Genomic DNA, 25,344 nt, shown 5'->3' on the forward strand with positions numbered 1-25,344 from the left:
GAGAGATTTTCAACAGCTTTTGGAAATTGAGAAATAATTTTCAATAACCAGTCCAGAGCTTTTGCCACTTGTACATAGATGGAATATAAACATAATGAGAGCTATTTATTGGGAAAGCAAAAAGTTGGTGGCATGTTTAGATTTTGAACAGTATGAAATTAACAATTGTTTAGAGTGTGAGCTCCATTTGAGTGGCTTTCTCTTGTTTATTTATGGGACTCTCACATGGTTCCAGCAACATCACACTGGTCAGTCTGGTTTCCTCTGTCCCAGTCAGAGCATTGGAAAAGCTGTGCTTTTTTCCAGAGTTTCTTTACAAGGGACCACTTCACTCTTCAATCTGTAGCAGGATTTCACCAAGGCCCTGGGAGAGCTCCAGGTGACCCCAGCATCCCCAGCTGGTGCAGCCCTGGTCCCAAACCTGCTCTTCAAATGGCTCTGTGCTCCCTGAGCTCTGCTTTCTCTTGTCCAGGCAGATGCTGATGGTCATCCAAAACTGAGTGTAGAGCTGCAGTCCTCAATGTTTGCTTTAAAACACTTAGTCAGCCATAACACATTATGCTACTACTAGATGCAGCATTCAACATGAGATTAAATATCCTTTTCTGGCAGAAACCAGGAGCATTAATTCAAGTAGCTTGTCCAGCCCAGCTGTGTGCAGTGACAAGAGTTAGTTATATTTTTGTCTTTGTTCATGAGAACAATGACAAAATAAGCAGCATCAGCAAGTTGAGTCCAGTAATTCCTTCCATCCATGATTTTTTTCAATATACAGTCTGTTTCCAAGTTCAGGGTTTTGGCTGGCTGAACAGTCAGTCTTTCAAGACTTAGCAAGACCATGACTTTTAATAAGATGAAGAGTTTCAGAAAATTTATTGCTAAATACCCAAATTAGTTCTTCTTTTAAATTTTCATTTTTTTTCCTTTTAAAAATATCACTTAATACCAGGAAAACCTTCATTTTCCTTTTCTGGTATTTTATCTTTTTGCCTGGAAAAAGCAATTTGGTTTTAATTTTACTTGTCACATAGGCATGTTGGAAAAGGTACTTTTTGTAGCTGCAGGTTTTATTGATCAGCAAGTTTTATCCAAAGTGATAAGTGTATGTTAACATATAGCAAGGCTGTTGTAGGTGGAGAGGGATTTAAAAACCTGGCAGACTAACTAATTCAGCACTTTTTCAGGGTTTTTTGAGTTCAGTTCCAGTTCTTTGCTGTTAATTAAGTCACTCAATGTATATGGAAGCTGTGACAGGTGTTTAATGAACCTGAATGTTGTAAAGCTGTTTTGGAATTTCTTTCTGTTGCTGTTTTAAGCTAAATTTCCCAGCTTATTATCCCTCTGTGATTTTCCAGTCAATGCTATTGTTACCATAAATGTGCATTTAAACATTCAGTGTCATTAATACATAAATGCCTTGCTGAACTAGAATATGGAATGTAACTCAGGGGCAGCAACATAAACCATTTACTTAATCAGAGATGATGACAGAATATATCACTGAAGAGTCATGGAAAACTAAAGCGATGTGGAGTGGCAATTTCCTTGGGAGCTCTACCAAGCACCATTAGAACACAAAGTGATGGGTCCTGCTTTTAATTCACTGAGCCTTAATTCTGATGGTGGCTGCAGAAGAATGTGCTTGCTAGCAATGCTGAAAGTCTCCATAATGAGAATAATGAATGTGTGCTCAACTGGAAATGCACAGATTCCATGTCATCTTTTCCATATCACTCTCAGCAAGTGGAAAAAAAAATTTTATTCATATGTGTTGTTAAATTCTTGCATAGCCATAGAGAGATAACATTGCCTTTTTGGGTTTTTTTTCCCCTAAGGTTAAATAGGCAGAAAGTCAATAGATCTCTCTTTGTAATATAGTTCTAACTATTCTTAGCAAGGTCTTATGTTTAGCTTATGCTTTCTCATTAATGTTATTGCTGTTGCTGTGGTAATCTTTAAAGATTTTTAATTTTTGTTATTCACTTTTTTTTTTTTTCGTGTCATAAAACTGCCTAAATTAATCCCAGAAATAAGAATTGTAGTAAGGGCTCTGAAGGTACATTAGAACAGAAAAGGTTAGCATGCCCATCAGAACATAGGTTTGATTCTGCACAGTTGGTATTTAGTCAGGTCTCTTTTTCTTTTTTTTTTTTTAATTTATTTGAACTCCTAGAAGTCACTGATAGATAATAAATTAAGTAAAAGGACCATTAAAAAGGCTGCTTTTTATGGCCGTACTCATCATAGAATAAGTTCTTTAAGCCAAATTTGATGCCTACAGGGAAGTGCTGTTATGTAACCCCAAGGACAGCAGCAATGCCCACTGAATGTGCAATACAAAAGAAAGCTTCCTTAATTTGCATTGCCTAATGCACTCTGACTTTCCCTTGAATTTTTAATCTACTGGAGAAGAGGCTAGTTTTGTTTCTCATGTTTCTGCTGATGATGTTGGGAACTGTAAACATGGAGGACTTAATGATACCAACACCTTTTGGTTTTCCCTTAGAAATTAACCTAAAAAATACTTTGGTTTCTTTCTGTGGTGCAGAAAAATGCCACATTCTGTTAGGAGTTTTTAACTCCATTTCACCAAATGCAGTCACCTTTCTTGCTGTTTGCTAGGGAGACATTGGGCCAACAGGACCAAGTGGAGCATCAGGAATTCCAGGGCCCATGGTATGGTATTTCTTTAATCACCCCACAGCCAGGTGCCTGTGCTGCTTTCCAAATTATAGTCAAACACTGGATTTCTGTTTTCCTTATTTTAACAGGGTTTCCCAGGGAGTATGGGACAGCCTGGACTGAAAGGTGATAAGGTGATTTAAATATTTTAATTATCTTGGAGATATAGATTTCTTCCAGGCTCTTTTCATTAAAACTTGATCATAATGTACTTGGCAAAGCCTTCCCTTTTCCCTTTTGATTTGTCTTCTGACTTTAATTTTGTAAAATTGTCAGACTCGTGATCTGAGTCTGACAAAAGTTTAGACAAATGTTTTCTAAACAGAACACTAACTACTGAAATAATAATATCCAGGTCTATGTCTATAGATTTTCCTGGAAGAGGTTTTACTGCATTTCAGTGCAACACCATGCATTGTCAAAGATCTGTGTTAATTTTAATAGTGAATATTGAATTAACCTTTCTCATTCTCTCTTTCTGAAAACTATCCCATTTTAAGCCACATACATATGTCTGTATAAAATTATATGTTGTTTAGGGTGAAAATGGCCTTGCAGGAGAGCCGGGAGATCAAGGGTACCCAGGAGACAAGGTAAGTTATAATTGCATTGTTCTACAAAATTATTCAATTTTAGCAACTTCACCAGGTTTATGAGTTTCTTAAAATGCAGCTGGTCAGGTGCATAAAAGTAGAATGCAGTAGTAGTAAAACTTTCTGGATATGACTGAATTAACATATCTTTAAGAAATTCTGTGCTACTTAAAACTCAGTTATGGAAAATATGAACAAAGGGCACAGGAAGAATTCTGGCAGCTGTGTGTATAGAGATGCATCAAACAAGGATTACAGTGTGATCTCACTCTTCCCAAGGAACTGGTGTAAAAGGTGTTTTTCCCCTGACCCTTGGGGTTCCTCTACAGCTCACCTGGACCTGCTGTGGTTCACAGCTGCACATGGTCTGGCATGCTCCTGCACACCAGCAAACTGAGACAAATGAGGATCTTCTTTCCTGTTTGGCTAGTACATCAGAAGTCACTGAAATAGCACATCCTGTGAGGACTCTTTTGATGAAAGTTGAATGTTAGGAGATAGTTTTCAATCTGCAGAATTCTTTTGAAGCCTGTTTCAGGTGTCAAAATGTAGCAATTTATTGCATTCAACATAACACAACAGTTCATTTTCTTGTGTATTTAGTAGCTTTCTTTTTTCAGGGTGCTCTTGGTTTACCAGGACCCCCAGGGACCAGAGGAAAACCAGGACCCCCAGTAAGTTTACACACCAAATTTTGCTCTCAGTATATTGTTGATACTTGATATTTTATACTACTGTTGATATTTGACACTTCTCTGTGATTGTTATGTTCACAGTGCATGCAATCCCCTAGAAGTGACCTAATTCAAAATACACAAAGAATAAGGTCTAAGCTGCTTTTATTCCTAGTGTCTGGTGCTAACGAGCAAGTCAGATCCTAAAATGTGAGACTTTATTACAATAATCAGTGTGTGGGTCAAATTTTAATATAGTGCTTGGGATATTAGATATTCTGTGACAATCACTGTGTGGCATGCAGGTAATATTTGGAACAAATCCACTGAGAGCTGTGGGAACTTCCAGATGACCATTTGGACTGGCTGGATTTGGAGGGAATGTATGAGATCTCATTATTAACAGCCAGCCATTTCTCACAGGGATGGGAGTAGTCAGGAATTACTGTATTTACTGACTTTGAAGGAATCTGTGCACTTCTGCCCCTTCTGCTGGGTTTTTAAATGTTGAGGAAGATAATCCATACTGCACAGGGTTACCTGGCTTTTCCTTACCTGCTTTTAGTGCTAATATCTGTCTATTTTCAATATATAATTAAAAGCTGCCAATACTCACTCCAGTGTCAATTTTCCTATGTGCAATCAAGCCAATAACTGGTAAACCTACTTAGACCTCATGAATGTCATGAGCCCTAAAATTCAATAACAAACACTTTCCTTGCCCCATAGAATTTATAATGTGAACACTAACCCTGCAATAAATTTATGCAAATTTGCTTAAGCTTAGATGGGAAAAATCATATTTTTTGCTTTTAAAGGTACAAGAATTTTCATTTGAAATAAGCATGTGAATCAGCCTATTCCTGAGAGAGTTGTGGATTTTAAGCATAAACTAAATGTGACCAACATTGTGACTTTGTTAAATTAAGCTATGAGACCTCAGTCCTGCCAGTGTTATTTAACTTTGTAGAATAGATTTCCAATGAAGTCACTCGTGTTAAAAATTAGAGAAAGTTTCCCAGATCAGACCTTAATTTTTCTCACCACTTTATGGTGGCAGAAAGCTTGTGAAAATGTGTAAGAACAGATATAACTTAGAGAAATATTTTGGCCCTTTGTAGATGGGTTGAAATTTGTATATAACAGAGTTACCATGTGGATAGGACCTAATTTTATTGTTATTAACCACAAAAATTACACTTCTTTGGCTATGATTGGATACTTAAAGTACATAAGTAGGTGTGTAAACCAATATCTGTCACAGTTAATTTCTGGACATTTAAATAACATGTAGTTTTTATTGTTAAAACAGCTATATATTTAAAGGAGTTTTTATATGGTTCCTCCCAAATCTCCCAATTTTCTGTCCTAAACTAATCTGAATTTTTTTTGTGTGTGAATTCAAAGAGATATGAAGAACTGGTTTTAATAGTGGCCAAAGCAAGGCAGGTATAAAATTTGCTATTTAGTGAAAAAGCGATCTCAACATTTCTGTTGGCCTTTTTGTTAATAAATGTTTGTAAAATCTTCATAACCATCTATTGTTAAAAATAAATTATCATCAGAAATCTTAACTGTTTGGATTTTTTTCAAGGGGAAAATTGGAGAACCTGGACCCCATGGACCATTAGGTCCTCAGGGACCTGAGGTAAGAAATTGCTTGATAGCAGTAAATTGAATATCAGCTCTAAATTATGAAAATAATAGGTAAATAAATGGGTTTGTTTCATAAAAGATTGTTTTCTTAGTTGAATTAGGAAAATCTTTTTATTCTGTCATATTTGATGAATTCATTCTTCTTCATAAACTACAAAATATTCCAGCTCATAATTTTTTTCTGCAAAATATTTATGTACAGGATCTTTGAATACCAAGTAGTTCTTCATTTGCTTATGTGATTAGGATTTGCTGTCTTTTGAGTCCTGTTGTTATGGGATACACCTGGAATGAGACTCCAGTGATTTCTCAGGAATATTTCCATTTGTAAATACTGAAACATGTTTATAAATGTGATTTTCTATTTTCCAGGCCTGGTTACATATTTATCACTTGCAAGAAACACAAAGAATAAACAGCAGTTACCTGGGAAACATTGTCAAGCAGTTGAATCTAGAAGTGAAGTTTCTTAGAAACTCCTTAGTGCTATGGAAGTCTACATAGAAACTGTCAGTCTCCAAATTGTGCCATTTTGGTGCTTTTTTTGCATTTATACCACAGGCTTTAAGGAAAAATGCTGTGGTCTGTACAAGAAATACATGTTTATACAGACACACGTATTTTCTGGAGAGATGAAAGCAGAAATTTTCTATTGTTCTTTCTAATCAGCCTCCTGCAATGGATGTATTTTGGGTTTTGTTTGGTTTGTGGTGGGGTTTCTTTGTTTGTTTGGGGGTTTTCATTTAAAAAAAAATGAATGGAAGACATATACTAGCTAAGATCTTTTTTTCTGCCTTTACATGAGCATATCTCCTCAAAGCAAGGCTCTATGTTCCTACCTTTCTTATTAGGCAAAAATCCTTGCTGAGGGAACTCATTGGAACATAGCATTGTAGCTATTTTAAAACTTGAGTGACCAGGTACATTTTTGGAGTAATTGTCTGCAAAACAGCAGGTTTAAAACTACAAAGCAATGTTTCTCTTAACTTCAGTCATGCAGGATAGGTCCAAATAAAGTACAAGAGCTTTTTCCACCTTTTAACTTCATGAAAATATGGTCACCATATGGCAAAATAGAAACAGAAGGGATGTAGGATAGCAGCATACTGGGATTTTGGACAAATTGAAGATACTAGAAGTTCTATAATAAAAGGAATTTAAAATAAGCTGCTCAAAACTGAAGAGTGTATGTTGCCCTCTTGTTACATTGTCTTATAAAAATAAGCTATTAGTTATTGCCAGAAGGTATTTAGGCACAACTGAATATATGAAGTATGAGCAAATAATGTAGATTTTTCCATAAGAAAAGCCTGCTGTCATATGTCTGACCATGTCTCTTCTTCCAAACCCAGACAGCTAGCAGGTCAAACAGGTTTTCTTGTTCCTGTTTCATTATCTGAATGGTCAGACTTCCTGTGACCCCATGTAGGAAACATGCATTATATCATATACTAAATGTTTCTTTGATGTTTCTGGAAATTGAGAAATGTAGTGAATTAGTGTCCTACAAGGAGAGTACTTTGAATTTGTCATAGCTGTGACAATCCATATCACATACCTTCTATGAGAAAATTTATTTTATAAAACCCCAAAACCAAACATATATAGGGATTTGTTGGACTTTTCTGTGAGCAGAAGGAACAAGGCTGTGTCTGCCCAGTGGCAGAACTCTCAGACTCTGCCTCCAGCTATTTCTCTCTTCTTTCATTCAACACTTAAGACAGTGGGATTTATAAATGTGCCCTGTTCCCATTTGTTTTGAGTACATGTGAAATAAACTGGGGTTCCTTTCATCTTTCCAGTTACACATTTAAGTGTTTCATTTCCAGTGTAAAGAACTAGTGGTTCCATCCTCGATTTTCTCCCCATGTACACTGCTGTAACTCTGGCACCAGAGCAGCTGAAGTCTGCAATATCTCTGCACACAGCAGTGGGGGCAGGCAGGCAGACTGATCATCCTCACGGGGTGTTGTGGGTTTGAATGCAGATCACCAGGGAATTGCATCCTAAATCTTCCCTCTGCAGCTGTCAGGGCTGAGATGAGCCGTGCCCTGCAGCCAGGGTTCATTTGAGCCCTGCAGAGCTGGTGGCTGGAGTGCCAGAGGCAGGGACAGAGCTCTGGCTCTCTGGGTGGCCAGACAAGGCTTGGCTGCCAAGTGATTTTTTCAGTGCAGGAGTCGAGCAGAGTCAAGCCAGATTGTATCCTGGTGTGTTTCTGCAGAGCCTGAATGCCTGCTGCTCACTGGGTGAACCCAGTGATATGGATATACTCACTGGATATACTCACTGAGCACTTCATGGGCTGTATTCTCCATCACCTGACACATTGTGCTGCTTTGTCATGCATCTGAAAATGAATCCCCAAAGTATAAAATTTCTGTAGAGCTTTGTTTTATTAGTATGACATCTGGAAAGTGCTGATCTGAGTGTTTTAACCCAGTGTCTCTGTTTACTGTGCACAATGAAGTATGGAGTGTTGATTCTTAATGTAAATGAAATTAGACAAGCCTTTAACAGGCTTCCACATGAATTCAGAATATTTTAAATTTTGCTCTAGGAATTGCATTTAATTATCCCCCCCAAATGAAGGTGATAGTTCCCTTCAGATGTGTCTTTAGAGTGTTATAAATAGGCTTCCTCAGAAGCAGAGAGAATTAGTCATTATCTTCAATGGAACATTTTTCATCTGTGCAGTATTTTGATCTGAAGTCATTACTTATTCCTGCAGGAAGGTGCTTGTATGGGATTCAGCTGGTGTGTTTCATGCTCAAGGCAGTAGCTTTACAAAAGAAAAGGAAATATTCAAATAACAGTAAAGAGTCAAAAAGGCACATACTTTGTAAATGAATCAGGGACTGCTTTGAGGTGTTCATTTAACAAAAACTTTATTTTTAGTGCATGTTTCATGTGCATTATCACATTTTTTTGAGTGTTTGAAACAGTGCCAGGTGTGCAGTGATGACACAGCCTTCTGTTTCACTATTGCATCAAATAATGTGCATGCAAATGATTTGTAGGAAATATAGAAATAAAGCTAAATTAAAGGCTGAATTAATTGCATGTTCTGTCATATATCTGAGGAACTGCTTTTGTTGTAGAATTGCCTATACTTCTACTTGGCTTTGCACAGACTTTTCATCTGGTCTTTTCCCAAAGTTCTGGATAACACATCCTTTCAGAAGAATAATAAGCACTGGAGAATTGTAGTTTTTTGTCAACACCTTTCTTTTGTGATTTGATTATAAAAATTAGTAATTAATCTCTAATAAGGTGTCTTGTTGAAGTTCAGTAGCTACATCCAGTCAGTCTTGTTCTTGAAAATTTATTCTAAATTCTCATTGAGATGAATTGTAGCCTGGGGTTGAATGAACTCCTGTTGGAGCAGGGAAACCTGGAACTGAAGGAACTACTGGGGACATGTTCCCTGCATGGAGACTTCCACCAAGGGCATGAGGATGGGTGGCCAGAAATGATGGCAAAAGTCATGTGAAAACAGTTTAATTCTGCAAATGGAGTGTCATACCTCAATATTTCTGATATTCTGTTTCCATATTAGCAGCCACACAGAAAAACAAAAAAAGCAAAATCTTTGGCAGAGTGCTTATCTATGGGATGCTGAGACATGCCCTAGTATAGTAACAATTGGTCGTCTCTGCTTTTTTAAAAAAAATTAAACATTATATAGATGAGAGTAAAAAATATGTTAATTTTATATTTAAGTGCTCACTACAAAAAACAATTCTTCCACAGCAAGGTTAAAGCACATTTCTGTTAAAATTGTTGGCACTTCAGGTTTTGCTGATGCCACATTTCTTTTGATTAAATGAAGTGGATTCTAAAGTGCTTTGCTGGCAAAAGACCACTTCTGTAGCAAGGTTTTGAAAATAATTTGTATCCTACCAGCTGCTGGGCTTCTGGCTGATGGAAATTAAGACTCTGCATTTCCCTAGAATAAGTCTTGATAGGGCTGCTATTGTTTTGAATAGTCTCTGCTGAAAACTACATTACAGCTGGAAACTATACATTAAACTCCTGGCTTTTCACTTATGGAAGAATAATGAAATTTTAATCTGGAGTAACTTCCCAGGGAGCTGGCTGCTGAATAACTCATGGAGATTTAGGTATTGCTAGAGATGTATCCCACTTCACTACAAGGAATCTGAATGGCAAACACCACTGCTGAGGTGTTTCCAGAGCTCCTTCCTTCAAGAGTTCATTCTTTTTCTGGAATTATTTGAAGTGGCTGTTTGTGTCCTGGATTATTGCATTTGTGTCGTGGACTCTTAAAGTGAGAAAGTCTTAGAAGCAGTGTTCTAATACTTCCATACCATCTGCCTTTTCTCCATGGTTGTACTCAAGAAGAAAAGTCTTAATCCATCTTCACAGAAAAGATAGAAAAATTGAGGATTTTAAATTTTTAAATGCATTGTTTAGTTCTCAGGCCATTAACACTCTTGTATCCTAAGCCTTTGTCTGACATGAAAAGATTTCAAATTTCCATATTTGTTCTGTCTGTAACACTTGTCCACACCTACATCTCATGGTCCTTACTGAATTTCATCTAGAAATAAATAAATAAATAAATAAAGTAGATATCTTCATTCATAAAAGCATTAGAATCTTTCTAAATTAACATTCTTCTAGGCAGATTGCTTCCTGGAATGTTCATTGCCAAGAGGAAATATGTGTGTCAGCATTTAGCACTTGTTCACACATTAGAAACATAAAGATTTACAGATATATTAAAGAACTCTCCCCTTGGTAACCACTTAAGGTCTATAAATAAGTAAATTTAAAATTAAGAAAGGACAAGCTAAAAAATTCTGAGGAATTGACTTTGCTCTTCAATGTATTTCAGTAGATAGTGGTGGCCAGGGTTTTAAAAAAACACCTCCTCTTTTGAACAGCATAGAAATGAGGGTGGTGCCAGTGAGTGTTTCAGGTGTGAGTCTCAGGGTCCTGGTGACATGTGAATAATATTCTCTGTGCCACCTAGAGGCATGCTGGAATTGTTACACAGCTCTGCTTACAATTGCTGCTTTATGGCCAAAAAAAGGGAAACCACTGAGATGTATTCTGAAATGCTGAGTGTTAGAGCTGTTCCCATCTTTGGAAAATTCAGATCATTTTTACTCTTTAGTGGTTTTCTTTTGGACTCATTAGCATCCAAGTGCTAAACCTGATTTAAAAACAACTGTTCTGTATATGTGCTTTTTGTTTCCATTATTGGAAAAAGTATGCATTCATTTTAATCTGTAATGATTTTCTTTTAATGAAGAAGGAAACTTGTTTTTCCTAGTGTTAGACCATGACTTTGCTTAGATGTAGTAATAATTATTTTACTCAGAGGAAGTGGAAGTTTTGCAATTTTCAGATGGCCAAACTTGAATGAAATGTGAAAGTTTATTAAAAAGCAAAATCAAATGGAGGGGACTGAATGAGCAGTGTGCTAATGAAAGGGTCGATTACCAATGCTTTATTTATCCTACAAATGTAAAGATCATGTATCCTCTCTGGATATTTATGATATTTAACTCACTACTGTATTGCATAAAGGATAGCTGCACCATTATTTTTCCTTTAAATATAAGCATTTCTTATAAATCCAACTGTAGCTGAATTCCTGTGACACTGAGGTCTCCTTATGGTGTCCCAACTCATTGCCTCCTGGCCAGATGGTTCCCAGGGATAATTTTAGTTTATTCCTTTTTTTGTGCATATTTATTATTTCTTTGCTAACAGCTTGACCTGTGCTAGAATCTCTTCCACAAAAGCCTATTCTGAGCAATGCTGCATGCTGGTGAGCTTCAGGTAGTGCCAGCCTGACCTTGATCATCTCCTGCTGGTTTGGAAGCAAAAGTTCTTTACCTTTTCCTTAATCTTGCAGTGATCTCATCCTTAACCTGTAGCCATGGATTAAAGGGCTTCAGCTGCCTTTAAACTTTATTTAAAGAGCAGTTGAATTCATAAGTGCAGGACCTGGTGCTGGCTACTTTGTGGTGATTTTTTGGTGTCTCCAAAGCAGTTCAATGGCTTAATTTCAAACATTGCTTAGTGGATAAAAAATCATATTCTAAGAGAAATTAAATCCATGCTGACATCTGCTAAATCGAGTTTAACAAAAACTGCCTAAAAGCTGTAATTTATCCAAGTCCTTTCAAGGAAACATAATGGATTTTGACATTTTTTGGGATGGTAGAACAAATTTATTTCTTGTCTCTGTGACTCGGGTTTATTAAATGAATGAACAGAATCAAAACAAGTGCATTGAAAACATTCCTACTCTGCAAATTATTTGTCTGTATGATTTCTTTAGGGTTTTCCAGGAGACATTGGTGTACCTGGGTTAAATGGCCCTGAAGGTCCTAAGGTAAGATTATATGAAAACCTACCAGTAAATAGCAATAATCTCTGAGGAAAAGGCTCTGGGAGATACACTGGCATTATGAGAAGATAATCTTGCTGTCAGAATGCAGGTACTTTGCCTCAGGTATTTATATTAGGAAGTTATTTAAATGTTTAATGCTCCACACAGTTCTGAGAATAATTACTGTGTTAGGTGGTAGTGTGTAATGGCAAAATAAGTTTGAGAAAATGCAATTTAACTAGAAAGGAGCATTTATTTCACCTGTATTTTAATAGAAGGTATGCCAAATGTATGCAGATCTTTGTGTTATTCGGGTTCCACCTGCACTAAAGGTTGTTATTAACAATTTTTAAAAGAAATAGTAGTTGAAGATATGGTAAACGTCCAAAATTTATGCACCAGATTAAATTATGGATAAAATAATAAATTTTATCCTTTATTGTTATATCTATCTACAAAACTGTACCAGAATGATTTAGTTTTTGCTCTTTAGTAAAAAAGGCTAAGATTTTAGACCAAACTTAGGCAATAATTCACATGGATAGAGTTTTCAATGAAGCTTTGAATAAAAGCAGATACAGGAAATTTTTGTTGAATTGGAAATGGTAGAGACCAATACAAAAAGTGCAGGTGACTCAGAAATTAACCCAGAGGAAAATGATTGAATAATATCTAAAGATCAACTACCAGTGGAGTTTCTCACACATCACCCTTGGGACTATTCTTACATTGCATTTTCTGTGGTAAATAGACACAAGTGTGGCAGAAGAAATCTGTGTATGAAACAAAGTTGAGGATCTTTAGATTATCTAAAAAATACATTTTTTGCTAATTCATTCCCCTTCAGTTGTTTCAGATTGATTCATGCAAGGACTAAAACAATAAATCCCGTTATAAAGTTAGACCAAAGACATTGCCATATCTCCCTGAAATAAAAGCACAATAATGCAGTTAGAAAGTAAGTGAAACTGTAGAACACATGAGGCAAGATGTCTCATTAATGGCACTGCTCAAAGCATGAGAAGGCTTTATCTCTGTAGTACATTACTGGGCATGTTTATTCCAGAAGGACTCAATCAAGTGAGACTAGAGGCAGAAGTAATGCTTGAATGGCTTTATTTTCAGATACAGTTTGTTTATTAGACCAAAATGAAGGCATTTTTTGGCCTTTAAGTGAACCAGAGGGCAGAAACTGATAGGGCAGAAGACCTGTGCAAGACCAATAATATAATTTGTCCAAGAACAAATTATACAGCTTGTCTACAAATAAACAGGCATGTAAATTACATTTTCTATCAACAGAGTTGTAAAATTCTCTAGCAGACTACTCAAGAAAACATAGGATGGGGAGCAGTACATAGTTTAAAGATATGGTTTTATTTGTACCAGGAAGATTGTACCAATACCTCATGCCAAAGGGGATCATTGTCAAGACCCTCTCAAATAATCCATTTGCTGAAGCCATTGCCAATATTTTCTGTGTCTCTTATCATTCAACCATGTCAAGAGCTTTTTACCAGAATAGATATGAATTGGCTGGGAAGGCTGAGAGCTACTTATCTGATGGGGCAAACTGAGGAGAACTTGAAATGTGTTTCTAGAGGGTGTCCACCTTCAGTTCTGATTTATTGCTAACTTGTTTGTATGCATGTTTGCAGCCTTGTACAAGTTTCTCCAACCATTGCAGCAGCAGTTGCTCTTGTGTTTCTGATTTAACAGGGTGTTCAAAAAAACCACAAACCCTGTGGTGATGAAAGACTCTGTTTAGAGTCTAAGGAAAATGCCAGAAGAGAAATGCAGCAATTCTTGAAGTGCAGTTCAGATGTAATTGTCCGAGGTTGTACATGAATGACATAACAGATCTGATCCTGCTGCTCAGTTTCTTCAGTGAGATCCTATTCTTGCACTTTATATCCGAGGAGTTTTTGTTAGAATTCTGTTGATATTTAGTATACACATTACTGTTTTGTTGCCTTTTCACAGAATCAAAAGAAAAAAGTTATTAAGGGGTGGACTACAAAGTTTGAGACTCCATGTTCCTTTGTTACAGAAATTACACAACTGAACCAGATTTGGTGGTCTCCAGCACATTTGGTATTGGAGACAAAAGGTTTAGGCAGCCTGCCCTAGTCAGGGAGAACTGATGGCTTACACTTGAAAAAAGGAATTGCCAAACTGGAAAAACTCTTATACTGCTCCCAGTACTGAGGGAGAAGGTCTGCAGAACTTTGGAAATGTTTGGCTTTTGGAATTCCCAGTTGTCTTGAGTTGACTGCAGGTCTAAAATTTTCCTCCAGCTTTTATTTTTAGAAAACTGTTCTCAGTATGCTGCTATTTTCTTCATGTTTTTGTTTATGCTTCCTCAGAAGCAATACCAATTGTAAAAGCCAAGAAAGCAGGGTAAACTTTATTTTTTAGCAGTTGGTGTGGGATAAATCCAACTTCTTGGAAGTTTAAGCTCTATTGAGTGTGATCAGCTGTCTCTAAATGCCAGTAGAAGTTCTGGATTTTAAATTTTCCCCCAAATTAGTGAAATAATCAGCAAATCTGATCTAAGTCAATTTTCAAAGGGTTTATTATGTAATTTTGTCTACAGAACATTACTCAGCTTGGAAACAATATTTTAGAAGGTCTTTGATCTTGATCCACCACTTATTAAAAAAAATAACAAAACACACACATTTTTTAAAAAGGAATAAGAATGTTTTTAAGAAGTTTTGAAATAACTTGGTTTGTTCCCTGTGCTATCCTTTGCAAGTATTTATTCTCACCTACCAAGAAAACTGAGAGGAAAAGATGGTCAGGATATGCTGACTACCACTGTAGTTTTTTCCAGCAGTGTGTGCTGTACCATGGAAGAAGCCAAGAGCTTCCTTCCCCTGTTAACTTATGTTTGTTTGTATAACACTTTTTAATAAAGTGATTATTAGGAGTTTCACCTCTTCTGGAAGGGGTAGTCAAGTAGGAAGTTATATATGTGAAATACAGGATACCCCATTTGCTGACTCCTGTTTTTTTCCCAGACACTTTGGCACATGTGGAATGACTCCCTTCATTTTCTGTTTTTGTCTGAAACCCCAAGGAGAAGATGGAAATGTCATTTAGTATTAATATTCAGTTTACAGTCTGGAACTTTTTTCTGGATTCAGGGAAGTGCACAGGGTGTGCACAGCAGCAGTGCTGCTGCCATCTCCTCTGGGCAGTTACATTGCCCTGAAATCCTTATCTCCTAATGAGCTTTGCTGTCAGAGTAACCAGTTGCGCCAATGAGAAAATGTTGGTGTGAGTAGTCATGAAAACTCTGAGCTGGCAGAGCTTAAGGTGCTTTATCTCTGGGTAGCTAATCATAATCCTAATAGAAAAGTAAGGGCTGAAAAATCACAACTAGTTTTGGACAAGCTAGTGATCTAAATTCACTTTGTGGTTTTTTTCCATTGCAATATTGTCAACACATTTTATTCAAAAGACTACCCTAATACAAGATCTGCACATTGATGATGCTCTAATCTTAATATGGTAGTGTATTTTACCTCTTCAAAGAGAGACAAATTGTTCTATCATGTTCAAATATTTTCTTATTTCCTTCTCAAAACATAAAAAGGATCATGGTTCAGCTAAATCTATGTACAAGTTTTTATGTATGATTATTCTGCATCTTGGCCTGGCTTTCCATGGGAAATACTATGAACAGTGGTAAGAGATCAGGTGTGCTACCTCAGGTTTGGGTTTTAGTCCAGGTTTGTAAGAGGAGAGAAACTAGAGCAGCATGATTGTGAGTTGATGTAAATTCTCCCTGTGTTTGTTTGGATGTTTAGGGAGCTCTGGGTGACCGAGGGCTTCCAGGGCCACAGGGTCCCAAAGGAGTTGAGGTAAGATGAAAAAATTATCCAATTAAGAGATTGTTAAGAGGGTTAGATAACAATGGCTAAGTGTGTATGGTGTTGTCATGCAAAATCTGAAGTTTCTTTTGCATTTTGGCAAGTGTTTTAAAGAATTTTTAGCAGCTTTGTGGGCTGTACATCCATTATGTGGCTTATTTTAATTTCAGTGGCATCTCATGATGTATGTCCAGAGCTGGATGTGGTTTTTTTTAATTAAACTGAGGAGATGGGAGGGAAGGGGGTTAGCAGAATGGAAATAAAGTCATATACCAATTTAATTACAATGTCCTAGATACTCTTAAGCAAACTCTTAGATCCCTAATGACTGAAAGGGGAGAAAGGCAGTTCTTCATCTTATAGATTCATCAAGCATTCTTAATTCATCATCATAAAAATAAAAGCTTCTATCTTGCATGCTAAAAATAATTAACATAATTAATTATAAAGTAAATTATGAATTAAAATGACTGTGATTCTGAAGACAGACCTCTAGACTTCTAAGTAGCTAAATGATGGGCTTCTATGACAGATATTGAGTGAGTAAAACTAACACTGGTAAAATGGTCTGTTCCCAGCTGTTTCTATCAGACTTGAACTAAGACAAACACAAGAAATTTAAGATGAAATAATAAATGCAAACTGTTATCTGCAGAATTTCTTTTTTAAAGCTAGACTTGTCATCAAGATGATTGAATTTTGATTTCCTTTAGGGAGAAGTAGGACCAGCTGGACCAATTGGAGGAGTTGGCCCAAGAGTAAGTATAAGTAATTTTGTTATGGCAGGCTGTTTTTCAGTAGGAATACTGCTTTGAAATGTGAGTTTACTGAGAGAAGTGACTGTGCTAAAATGGCATCTCCTGAATGGATGTGTGTTATATGGAAAAGGTTTTTATGGAAATGATTTTCCATACAAAGGATTTGAAAGGAAATCACTGCTATAGTGCACAAAATCTAGTGCTCCCCTGAGACAAATGAAACTGCCATGCACTTCCTAGGGACTAAACCAGCTGATATATCAAAATATTTCATCAGGGAAGAACCTACTCAGCTCAGAGGGAGAAGTATAAAGGATATATGCTTTAAGAAATCTACCAGAAACCTGGCAGATATAGTTACTGAAAACAATGAAGCTGGAATGTCCCAGTGCTGTTTATGCAGACATGTTTTAAAAGATGGGAGTTTAAAACTATCATCCAACTTTTTTGTAAGTTATAAAAATATACTATTGTCTGAGAGTATTTCAGTGAAGTTGAAGTTTATTTTTAGAAACTTTCAGTGCTAAAATGGATACTGGGGATTACAGGAATGTCTGTATGTTCATTGAATGCAATTTGATCTTCTGCCTTTACATGATTTGATTATGTGTGGTAATCACTGACTTGGCTTTCATTCTGGATGACTTCCCATTTCTTGCACAAGCTTGAGAGTCTTTCCCACTATTTTCTTCTTTTAGAGTGGATATATGTCTATGTCACTGTTTCTGTTCAGTAGCTAGTCAAAGATGGGAATTTGCTTTCTGTTAAAAATTATATTAAAATATTTATTTGCCACATTGATTAGGTGTTAAGACAAACAAACCCATACCAAAGCATAAAACCAAACACAAAACCCTCCCACAAAAGTCTCTTTGTTCTTCAGCTGAGGAAAATATATAAAATTTTAAACAGAATTTCAAAACACTCTGTAACTTAGTTCAATATTGAGTTTAATCTGAACTTCTGCTGAGAGCCTCATGGAAATTTTTATTTTGGCTGCATCATCCTTTGTGTCTCCTCCTTGGGCAGGGCTTCATGGCTGGACAGCAGCTCCCATGCTGAGCTGTGGCAATTGGAAAAGAAGATGCTGCAGTGGGTGACTCATGGGCAATGAGACACCTTCACATCCTCCACGTCACTGGGCATGCACAGGCCACCAGCAGCTGGTGTCAAAGTGACCAAGAGGAAACATTTCTGTGTAACCTAGCAAACTGAAATAATTTTTATCTATTTTGGGTCAATTTGACCTAAATTATTTCGGTTTTTATTTGTCTCAGTGGGAATGTGCACACCATTGGCATGTCTTACAGCTCTCTGGTTTCTCACTGTGAGTTGTTGAGATCACAGTTTGTGCATCTGAATGAGCCCCAGGCTTGCAGCCTCCAGACATTTTTAGTGGCCTGCTGGCTTGGCCCCTCCTGAAATGAGAGATAGGGGAAAAGGGAATTTTGCTTGATGGGCAGCTCAGCCTGCTTTTCCTCCTTGTCCGGGGTCCCTCAGGCTCCTGCCTGGGTTTTGTGTGTCCTCTTGGCTCCAGCTGTTTCCCAGCTCCTGCACAGCTGCTTTGGGCTGCTGTTCTGCACTCTGCTCCCATCTCTGCTCCTCCTTGGTGCTTTGTGTGTAACACACACTGTGATTGCATCAGTGAGAGTCACAGCCCTGACATTAAATCTCACCTGGTAGCAGGACTGAGTCAATAAGCTGCTGAACACATCTGTCAGTTTAAATTATACTTCCTTGACTGCAGTTTGCTGTTCATTTGATTTGCTCCCATTTTCCACGAAAGGAGCTTTAAAAAGTGAATGTTGCATTTAAAAGCAAACACTCACAACTGTGTTGTCACTCACTAATTAAATCTGGGGCAGAGGAGGTCCCTGAGAGTGGCCTGAAGGAGTGGCCAGGCCATGCTTGTCCCAAGGCACCCCCAGCTCCCAGCTCTGTCTTGAGCTGGCAGATGTGGTTAACTTGTGTTCTGCACCTCCAGGAGTGGGATTTCTTCACTCTCCCCATCAACCTGCTTCAATTGTTTGCCTGGTTTACAGACCTTCTTTCTAATATCTAGAAGTTCTATCTGAAAGTCTTGCTTGTTTTTATCTCACTACAACTTTGCTTCCTGCTCCACAAACTTATTTGTGGACATGGTTAAATAGGTTATTCCTCTTTTCAGCCGCTGTTACCTTCATTTTCTGGGGCTTGTCTGAAGTAGGTACAATATACTTGTAGATGATATATTGTAAACCTTTCATTATTCTCATGGAAAAATAATGGAGCAGGTTTCTAGTTCTTCTGGATTCCTCATCTCTTTTACAATTTCAGGTCAAAATATCCAATCTCTAGTTCAGGTTTAGGCATGTGCCAAGCTGGCAGCCATAAAATTTCACCTAATTTTTCTCCCTCCTCCCTCCCCTGCCCTTGTTTCTAACATTTGCCTTAAAAAACATGAAAGAGACCAAAAATCCCCTGGGACCCACCTGACCAATGCTGCCATTAAAATAGATCATCTTCTGCTGGAACAGAAGTGAGTATGACCCTGCACAGGGGTTCTCAGTCCCAGCTCCAAAAAGAATTTCCATGTGTCTAAAACAACTGGAGGCAAAAGTGAGGGTGTTCCACTGCTTATTTAGATTTATCTCAGTTCCAAAGACCTCAGTCTGCTTCAACTTTGCAAGAGGTGTTTGAGCTGAATCTGATCACATCGTTTGATGTTTCATTTATTCCTTTCCAAACCTTCCCACCCATTCTATTCCCAAATCAAATAGTTACATTCTGTTAAATTAATCCTTCTACATAAGAAAAAGCTGATTTTTTTTGGTGCTTGCTTATTTGTCCTGTGAAAATACAGGAGTTGCTGTACTAAAGATGTGACTGTGTTTATTCAGTTTCTTCTCACTTAACCCTCTCTTTCAAAGGCTATCCAAATATTAACACTGGAACTGTCAGTGTAGCTCAGCTCAGTCAATGCAAACATTGGTGCTTTTTTTTTTTTTTTTCCATATCTTCATTGCTGGAGAAGAAAATGCCTTTAAAAGAGTAGATTGCTTTAAACCAGAAAGTAAAAAGGATACAAGTTGATTCCTTTCTAAGTTACATGTTAAACAGAAGATGGAATTTATATAGTCATAAGATGAGCAATTTCTCCTGGTTATAGTGGAAAATGTTCTAAATCTGCCCCAGACCCCCAGTGCAGCATTCTCTGGAAGAGCCTTCCTGTGGGCTGAAGCATGTGGGAAGCTTATGGAGGGACTGAAATAGAGTGACAGTGAGATATTTATATTAGTATATACACACACCTGTACCTCCCAGTTGTGAGGTGAAAGGAAGCACAGTTAGTTGCTGTTTTCTGCTAGAGAAGGGTGGAACTTTCAGTTAATATTTTGGGAAACAGACAATCCCTTTGGGATTACCCTGCCCTGGAAGAGTCATTTTCTCAGGGGTTTGCAAGCAGAAAAGCAGCCATCCCTAGTTTAACCTTCTGTCAGTGGCTTTTCCTCCATGTGTAAATGTACTGTATTCCTTTAAAGGCAAATCCATGTGTTTCAGATTGCTTTACCAGTTAAATCCACTTGTTCCTTTTCCTGATCACCTTCCATCTGTTCTATGTCCTTTGCAGCTAGTACATAGCTGGGAGTGACAGCCAAGAGACCTTTACAAGCTGTAACTCCAGTTCAGTTCTGTAAGACTTAAAATTATCAAGGGAGTTAATAGGGGCCACTGCTTTTCTTTTAGTGAATTTCACTTAAAACATTTTTATGTTACAGTCTTGCTGTACAGAGTGACCTTAAGTTTCTTTACAACAAAGTAGTTAAACAGCATGTAGTGAACTGCAAAAGCCCATGACTTGCCCTTTGTTAAACCTTGTGGAAGGGCATGACTTGTTTTATCTGGTTCTGTCAGAGCTTCTCTTCATGGTCTTTTCTCCCTGCATTCCTGGCTGTACCATATTTTAGCCCATTGGCAAAAAACAAAAATAATGTTCCTAAAGTGATTTTATTTGTTGGAATTTGTTGGGCAAAATGAAATTGCTCAGGTAGGCAAGAGAATGAGAGTACTAGAAAGGGATTAATATGAGAATCCATGGAACCTGCTAAGACAGTGCAATTTTAATCCATACAGAGAATTTCTCAGATGCCCAGAAACTAACACACACATACCCTGAAAGATAGGAACAGAGCAGCTGCAGCAAAAATACCAAATTAAAAAGCTCTTTTTAAGAAACATTATATTATCTGTTGCTTTAGTTGCTCTTTTCTCAGGACAGCTTATGTAGAATGGAAAACTCTTATTATGGACTCCGGCAATTCCAGTTATTCAGTTTGCTGGAACAGCCACTGATAATTTCGTTTTAGCACAAATCTGCTTGGTTTTGATACTGAATCATTAAAACGTTGAATTAATTTTCTTTCTCCGTTTGACAGCCTCCAGCAATGTCATCAGCAAGGTGCTCAAGAGCCAGCTCCAGTCCCCTAGACCTTTATTTGCTTTATAGGGGCTTTTCCTCAGAGCAGATAGGGAAAGTGTGTCTAGGCAGAGCTGGGCTGTCCAAATGGACAGACCATGTTTTATGTTGTAGAGGAAATAAAAGGGAGACATAAGTGTTATAAACATCTAATTGAAAATTAAGGGGGAGAGCTTTGTGGTTTGTGTGCCTTTGTGAGTCTGTGTGAGTGACAGCAGAGGGAGGGATGCATGTTGTGAAGTGCTTCAAGGATGCTGTCTCTTTGTGGGTGCTCTGATTGATGCTGCTGGATTTCTCCTGGCTAAGAGTGTTATCATCACAGTATCATAGCAACAGCATCTGTCAGCAGCAGGATGCTAGTGGAGAGAAATGAGGCTCAAAATCATCAATTTTCTGAATAAAGAGCAAGGGTGTTTGAGCTGATTTTGTCTGGGTGAGGAAGGATAGTTATGACACCACTCCCTGAAGTCTAAACATCAAGTTTTATTAGTGTTGAGTCCCTATTCTGCTGGAATTATCAGGAGAGAAGGTTCCCTTTCCTTTGTTTTGTCTCCCTAATATGTTTTTTCAAAGTGAAGTTGAAATGTGTTTCAATCTCACATTGTCACAGTTTTTCCTCAGTGTTAACTGCTGAAAGACCTAGTACAAATTTTGCTTACTGTTCCAGCATTTGATAAAATATTCAACAGTGTGTTTTCAGATACAGATTTCTAAATACACTTGCTTAAAGTTTTGTATTAAATATTGCCAAGCTGTACATTTTCAGTGCATGTATTTGGGTAAATTGATAAACTGGGATGAAATTTTATTTTTTGAAATAAAATATTTACAATATTTTATTCTAATCCTTATTTTAGGGAAAGCTAGGACAGAAAGGTTATGTAGGTGATCCTGGACCAGAAGGTTTAAAGGTAAGTGGTGGTTTTATGTATGAAATAGAGTCTATTTGAAATAGAATTATACACAATTATTTACAGTGACATAACAGTGAAAGGATATGAGCACACATGCTTCCAAAGAATGTAAATGTGTATCATATTGATGATTCTGCTTTTGTGCAAGATCCCAGATTGAAAGAGGAGAAGATGGTGCAGCTCTAGGAGACAGGGATGTGTGAGCACAGACTGCACCTGCTAAAATGAACCCAAACACCCTGGAGGGTGCCTGGAGCAGGGGCCACGAGGGACTCGGGGCAGGTCCTACACTGCAGGATTTTGGAAATGGGAAAGGGGATGAGATGAAGTGCTGCAGCTCAAAAGATGAGCTTGTGGCAGCAGAATTTCCCAGTGCTGATCTGCAATCTGCATAAACAGTACACAAATAACTGTTCATCAGTTATTAGATAACTGAGATTATCAGTGGTGAATTATAGACCCAGCTTCTACCTGTGGAATACACAGCAAAATGTTCCAGTTATGTAAGAGTGTTGTTCTGGAGAACAAAATTATTAATACTTAATGAAGGTTTCAAGATTTTAGGGAAAGGGGAGAAGTTTGTTAAAATGGCATTCAAATGTCAATTTTCCTAATATTTCGTAACAAAATTGCAGTTATTGATAAAGTGCACAGGCAACATTTACCTTTGAAGCAGTAGTGAAATAGTGAAGGTAATTTGCTGAAAGAAAGATTTAAATAAAAATAGAGTAATTAATTTATAGTATTTGCTGACCTAATGTCTTTCATGAATACATAATTGATAGTTTTTATTTTTGCAGGCAAATCCTGGGTACACTAGGACATCATTTTACCAAATCAAAATTAGCCACTGACAAAACTTGTTTTGGTTACTTAATTTTAGCTTTTAAGGTTTTAATTGGCAGATGTAATTTAGAAAATAAAGAGGCTCTTAGGAAAACAGAGGTCTTTAATATGCACATATGAAAGAAATTACTTTTCTGGTGAACTACATCATCTGTTTTCTACATTTAACAGGGAGAACAAGGAGACCAAGGAAAACTTGGAAAAACTGGTGAAGCAGTAAGCTTGAATTCTTTCTAGTTTAATTTTTAATTCTGTTTTATTTGAGAGCAAATAATTTGTTGCAGACATTGTCTGATGAATTTTGCCTGTATTTGAAGCTGTAACATGTCAGCTTTACCTTTATAGTGTCTAAGGTTCATACTATTTAAAGAAATTTCCCATTTTAAGTATTTTCCAAAATTAATTCTGCTTTTCTCCCAGTATGTTGTGTGAATATTGCAGGTGGTTGTAGGGGTTTCCAAGGCACGTCTGTGTAAGTGAACAAGGGATCCTTTTCCAGTTGAATCATTTGAGAGGCTACATTTAGCCTGAGATGTATTTTGCAGACTTGTTCTGTCTATGCCCCATAAAATCCCAGAGCTCAAGGTGATTTTGTGGTGACAGGTAGTCCATCTACTTCTGCCTAGGCAGGATCTCTTATCTTCACATAATTTCTGACAAATATTTGTCTAACCAAGTTATTAAAAACTCCAAGACCTAGGGCTTCTCTATTTTTAAAGAAGTCCTTCCAGTTGTGTAACCTGATTCCTTTCTGCTGGAAGCAGCATTTTACATGTGGTGGTTGTTATTCTGTGCCTCTTTCATTCTTTCTTTCCAGGCTTTAACTCAATTAGCTTGTCATGTTTTTGGGATAATTTAAGTCACATTTTAACTCCCCTGTGATCTGTTTCCAATTCATCCAAACATCTATGATCCAGCCTACTGCCCAAACTGAGAGAGGAAACATTGCCTCTTACAAGTCTGTATCTTGCATAGATGTGCTCACTTTTACAGCAGTGTGTGTTGTTATTCAGTTTGAGATCCACAGTCTCCTATCCTTTGTGTTTTTAGAGGTCTTATCTCTCTCAGTTCTTCCACTGTAGCTGCTTTTTGAGTTGATAATGAAAAATACCACTTTGGAATTCTCTTAATTTCATCCCCTGTCCTTTTGTATTTTTAACTTTTATCTGTGATTTATGAGCAAATGTGAATGTGTTGGCTTGAGTTACAAAAGTGTAATGTAGAATATAATTAAATTGATTTCATTTCTAGAGTTAACATATGATGAGGAGGGATACCACACACTGGTTTGGGCTAAGTGCTGTGCTACTCACATAAACTCTGCTCACCTTAGCTGGTATTCAGAGTTAGCTCCCCATTGTCTGCATTGAGCAGGAGTACCTGGGCAACTCATCAAATAGCTGGTTACTGCAGAAGTTGTACAAACTGCTTGTTGGTCACGTCCAGCTCCACTGAGCACTCTGAGATGGTGCTCTGGGGAAGGGGACTGAGAAGCTGGACTGTCAGTCAGGTGAAATATCTGCTGGCACAGGAGCCAATAGTGCCATGACATGCCACAAGGTCCCTTGAAAGTCATCCAGCATGTCCCAAAGTGTAGCTTTTATTCCTTGTGATTCTGGTTTTTTCAACCTGTCACACGTTAGAAAAAGCTGATAGCATTTACAATGTTCTACAGTGCCACAAGCACCAAAACCCTCCACAAAAGACAAAGCTAGGTTCAATCTTAAATCATTGCATCAGTAATAGTACATGAAGGAGTACAGGAGCCTGTACAGAAGCTCGTTACTTAACCTCAACTTTCTGGATTTGACATGGAATTTTTTTTTTGATCCACAGTGAACTTGAATTCAGTTGACAAATTTTCCACAACTCGGCTATTTTCTATGAGCATAATATCTTCCACCAGTAGAAGAGTTCCATTCTATGTAGTAATTACTAGTTCAAATACATAATCCATGATGATACGTTGCAGTGGTGTTGAATAAAAAAATCACACCGGCTACCTAACTCTAGGCAGGGTCAAACTACAAGAATTAAATAATATTTTCTATGCCAAACAAGTGGGTGTTGTAGCCCTGTTACAGTGTTATAAAGAAAGATAATTATAGCCCATCATTAATTACCATTTCCCACATGTGGTATTTGGAGAATTTACACATGATACAGGATGGCACATGATACCTGAAAACTGAAATAGTTTCTAAGCTATTGATAAATATTTCTTATTTTTACCTGTGGATTGTAGAATATCTGCTGATTTATGTGCATGTATCTAAGCAAATGAGCTTCACAGGCCCCTGATCTGTTGGTACCTTGTATTATCTGGCAGCAGAGGACCAGTGCCCACTGCATGATCTTTAGGGGGATAATCTTTTGTTGTCATTGAGGCAGTGGTGAAACACCAGGAGGACACACAAGCAGCTCTTAAACCTATCAAAACCCCTTTCCTTCAAACCCTCCAAAACCCCTTTCCTTCACCTTATTCCCCACTGCAATCTGTAACAGTTAAGCTTTTCCAGA

At 37.4% G+C, this 25,344-nt stretch overlaps 1 protein-coding gene across 2 annotated transcripts in view; it reads left to right on the top strand.

Annotated features, from left to right (window-relative positions):
• The window catches only part of COL24A1 (collagen type XXIV alpha 1 chain), a 117,481-nt gene that overhangs the window by 42,087 nt on the left and 50,050 nt on the right, over nt 1-25,344 (top strand). For both annotated transcript variants that reach the window (XM_079313296.1, XM_079313297.1), the window contains 10 exons: nt 2,623-2,676; nt 2,772-2,816; nt 3,222-3,275; nt 3,896-3,949; nt 5,544-5,597; nt 11,922-11,975; nt 15,788-15,841; nt 16,564-16,608; nt 21,922-21,975; nt 22,996-23,040. In XM_079313296.1, coding sequence (XP_079169422.1) covers nt 2,623-2,676; nt 2,772-2,816; nt 3,222-3,275; nt 3,896-3,949; nt 5,544-5,597; nt 11,922-11,975; nt 15,788-15,841; nt 16,564-16,608; nt 21,922-21,975; nt 22,996-23,040 — 513 coding nt within the window. The remainder of the gene's footprint in view (nt 1-2,622; nt 2,677-2,771; nt 2,817-3,221; nt 3,276-3,895; nt 3,950-5,543; nt 5,598-11,921; nt 11,976-15,787; nt 15,842-16,563; nt 16,609-21,921; nt 21,976-22,995; nt 23,041-25,344) is intronic.

Source organism: Erithacus rubecula (assembly GCF_903797595.1).
Source record: "Erithacus rubecula genome assembly, chromosome: 10".
NCBI lineage: Eukaryota > Metazoa > Chordata > Aves > Passeriformes > Muscicapidae > Erithacus > Erithacus rubecula.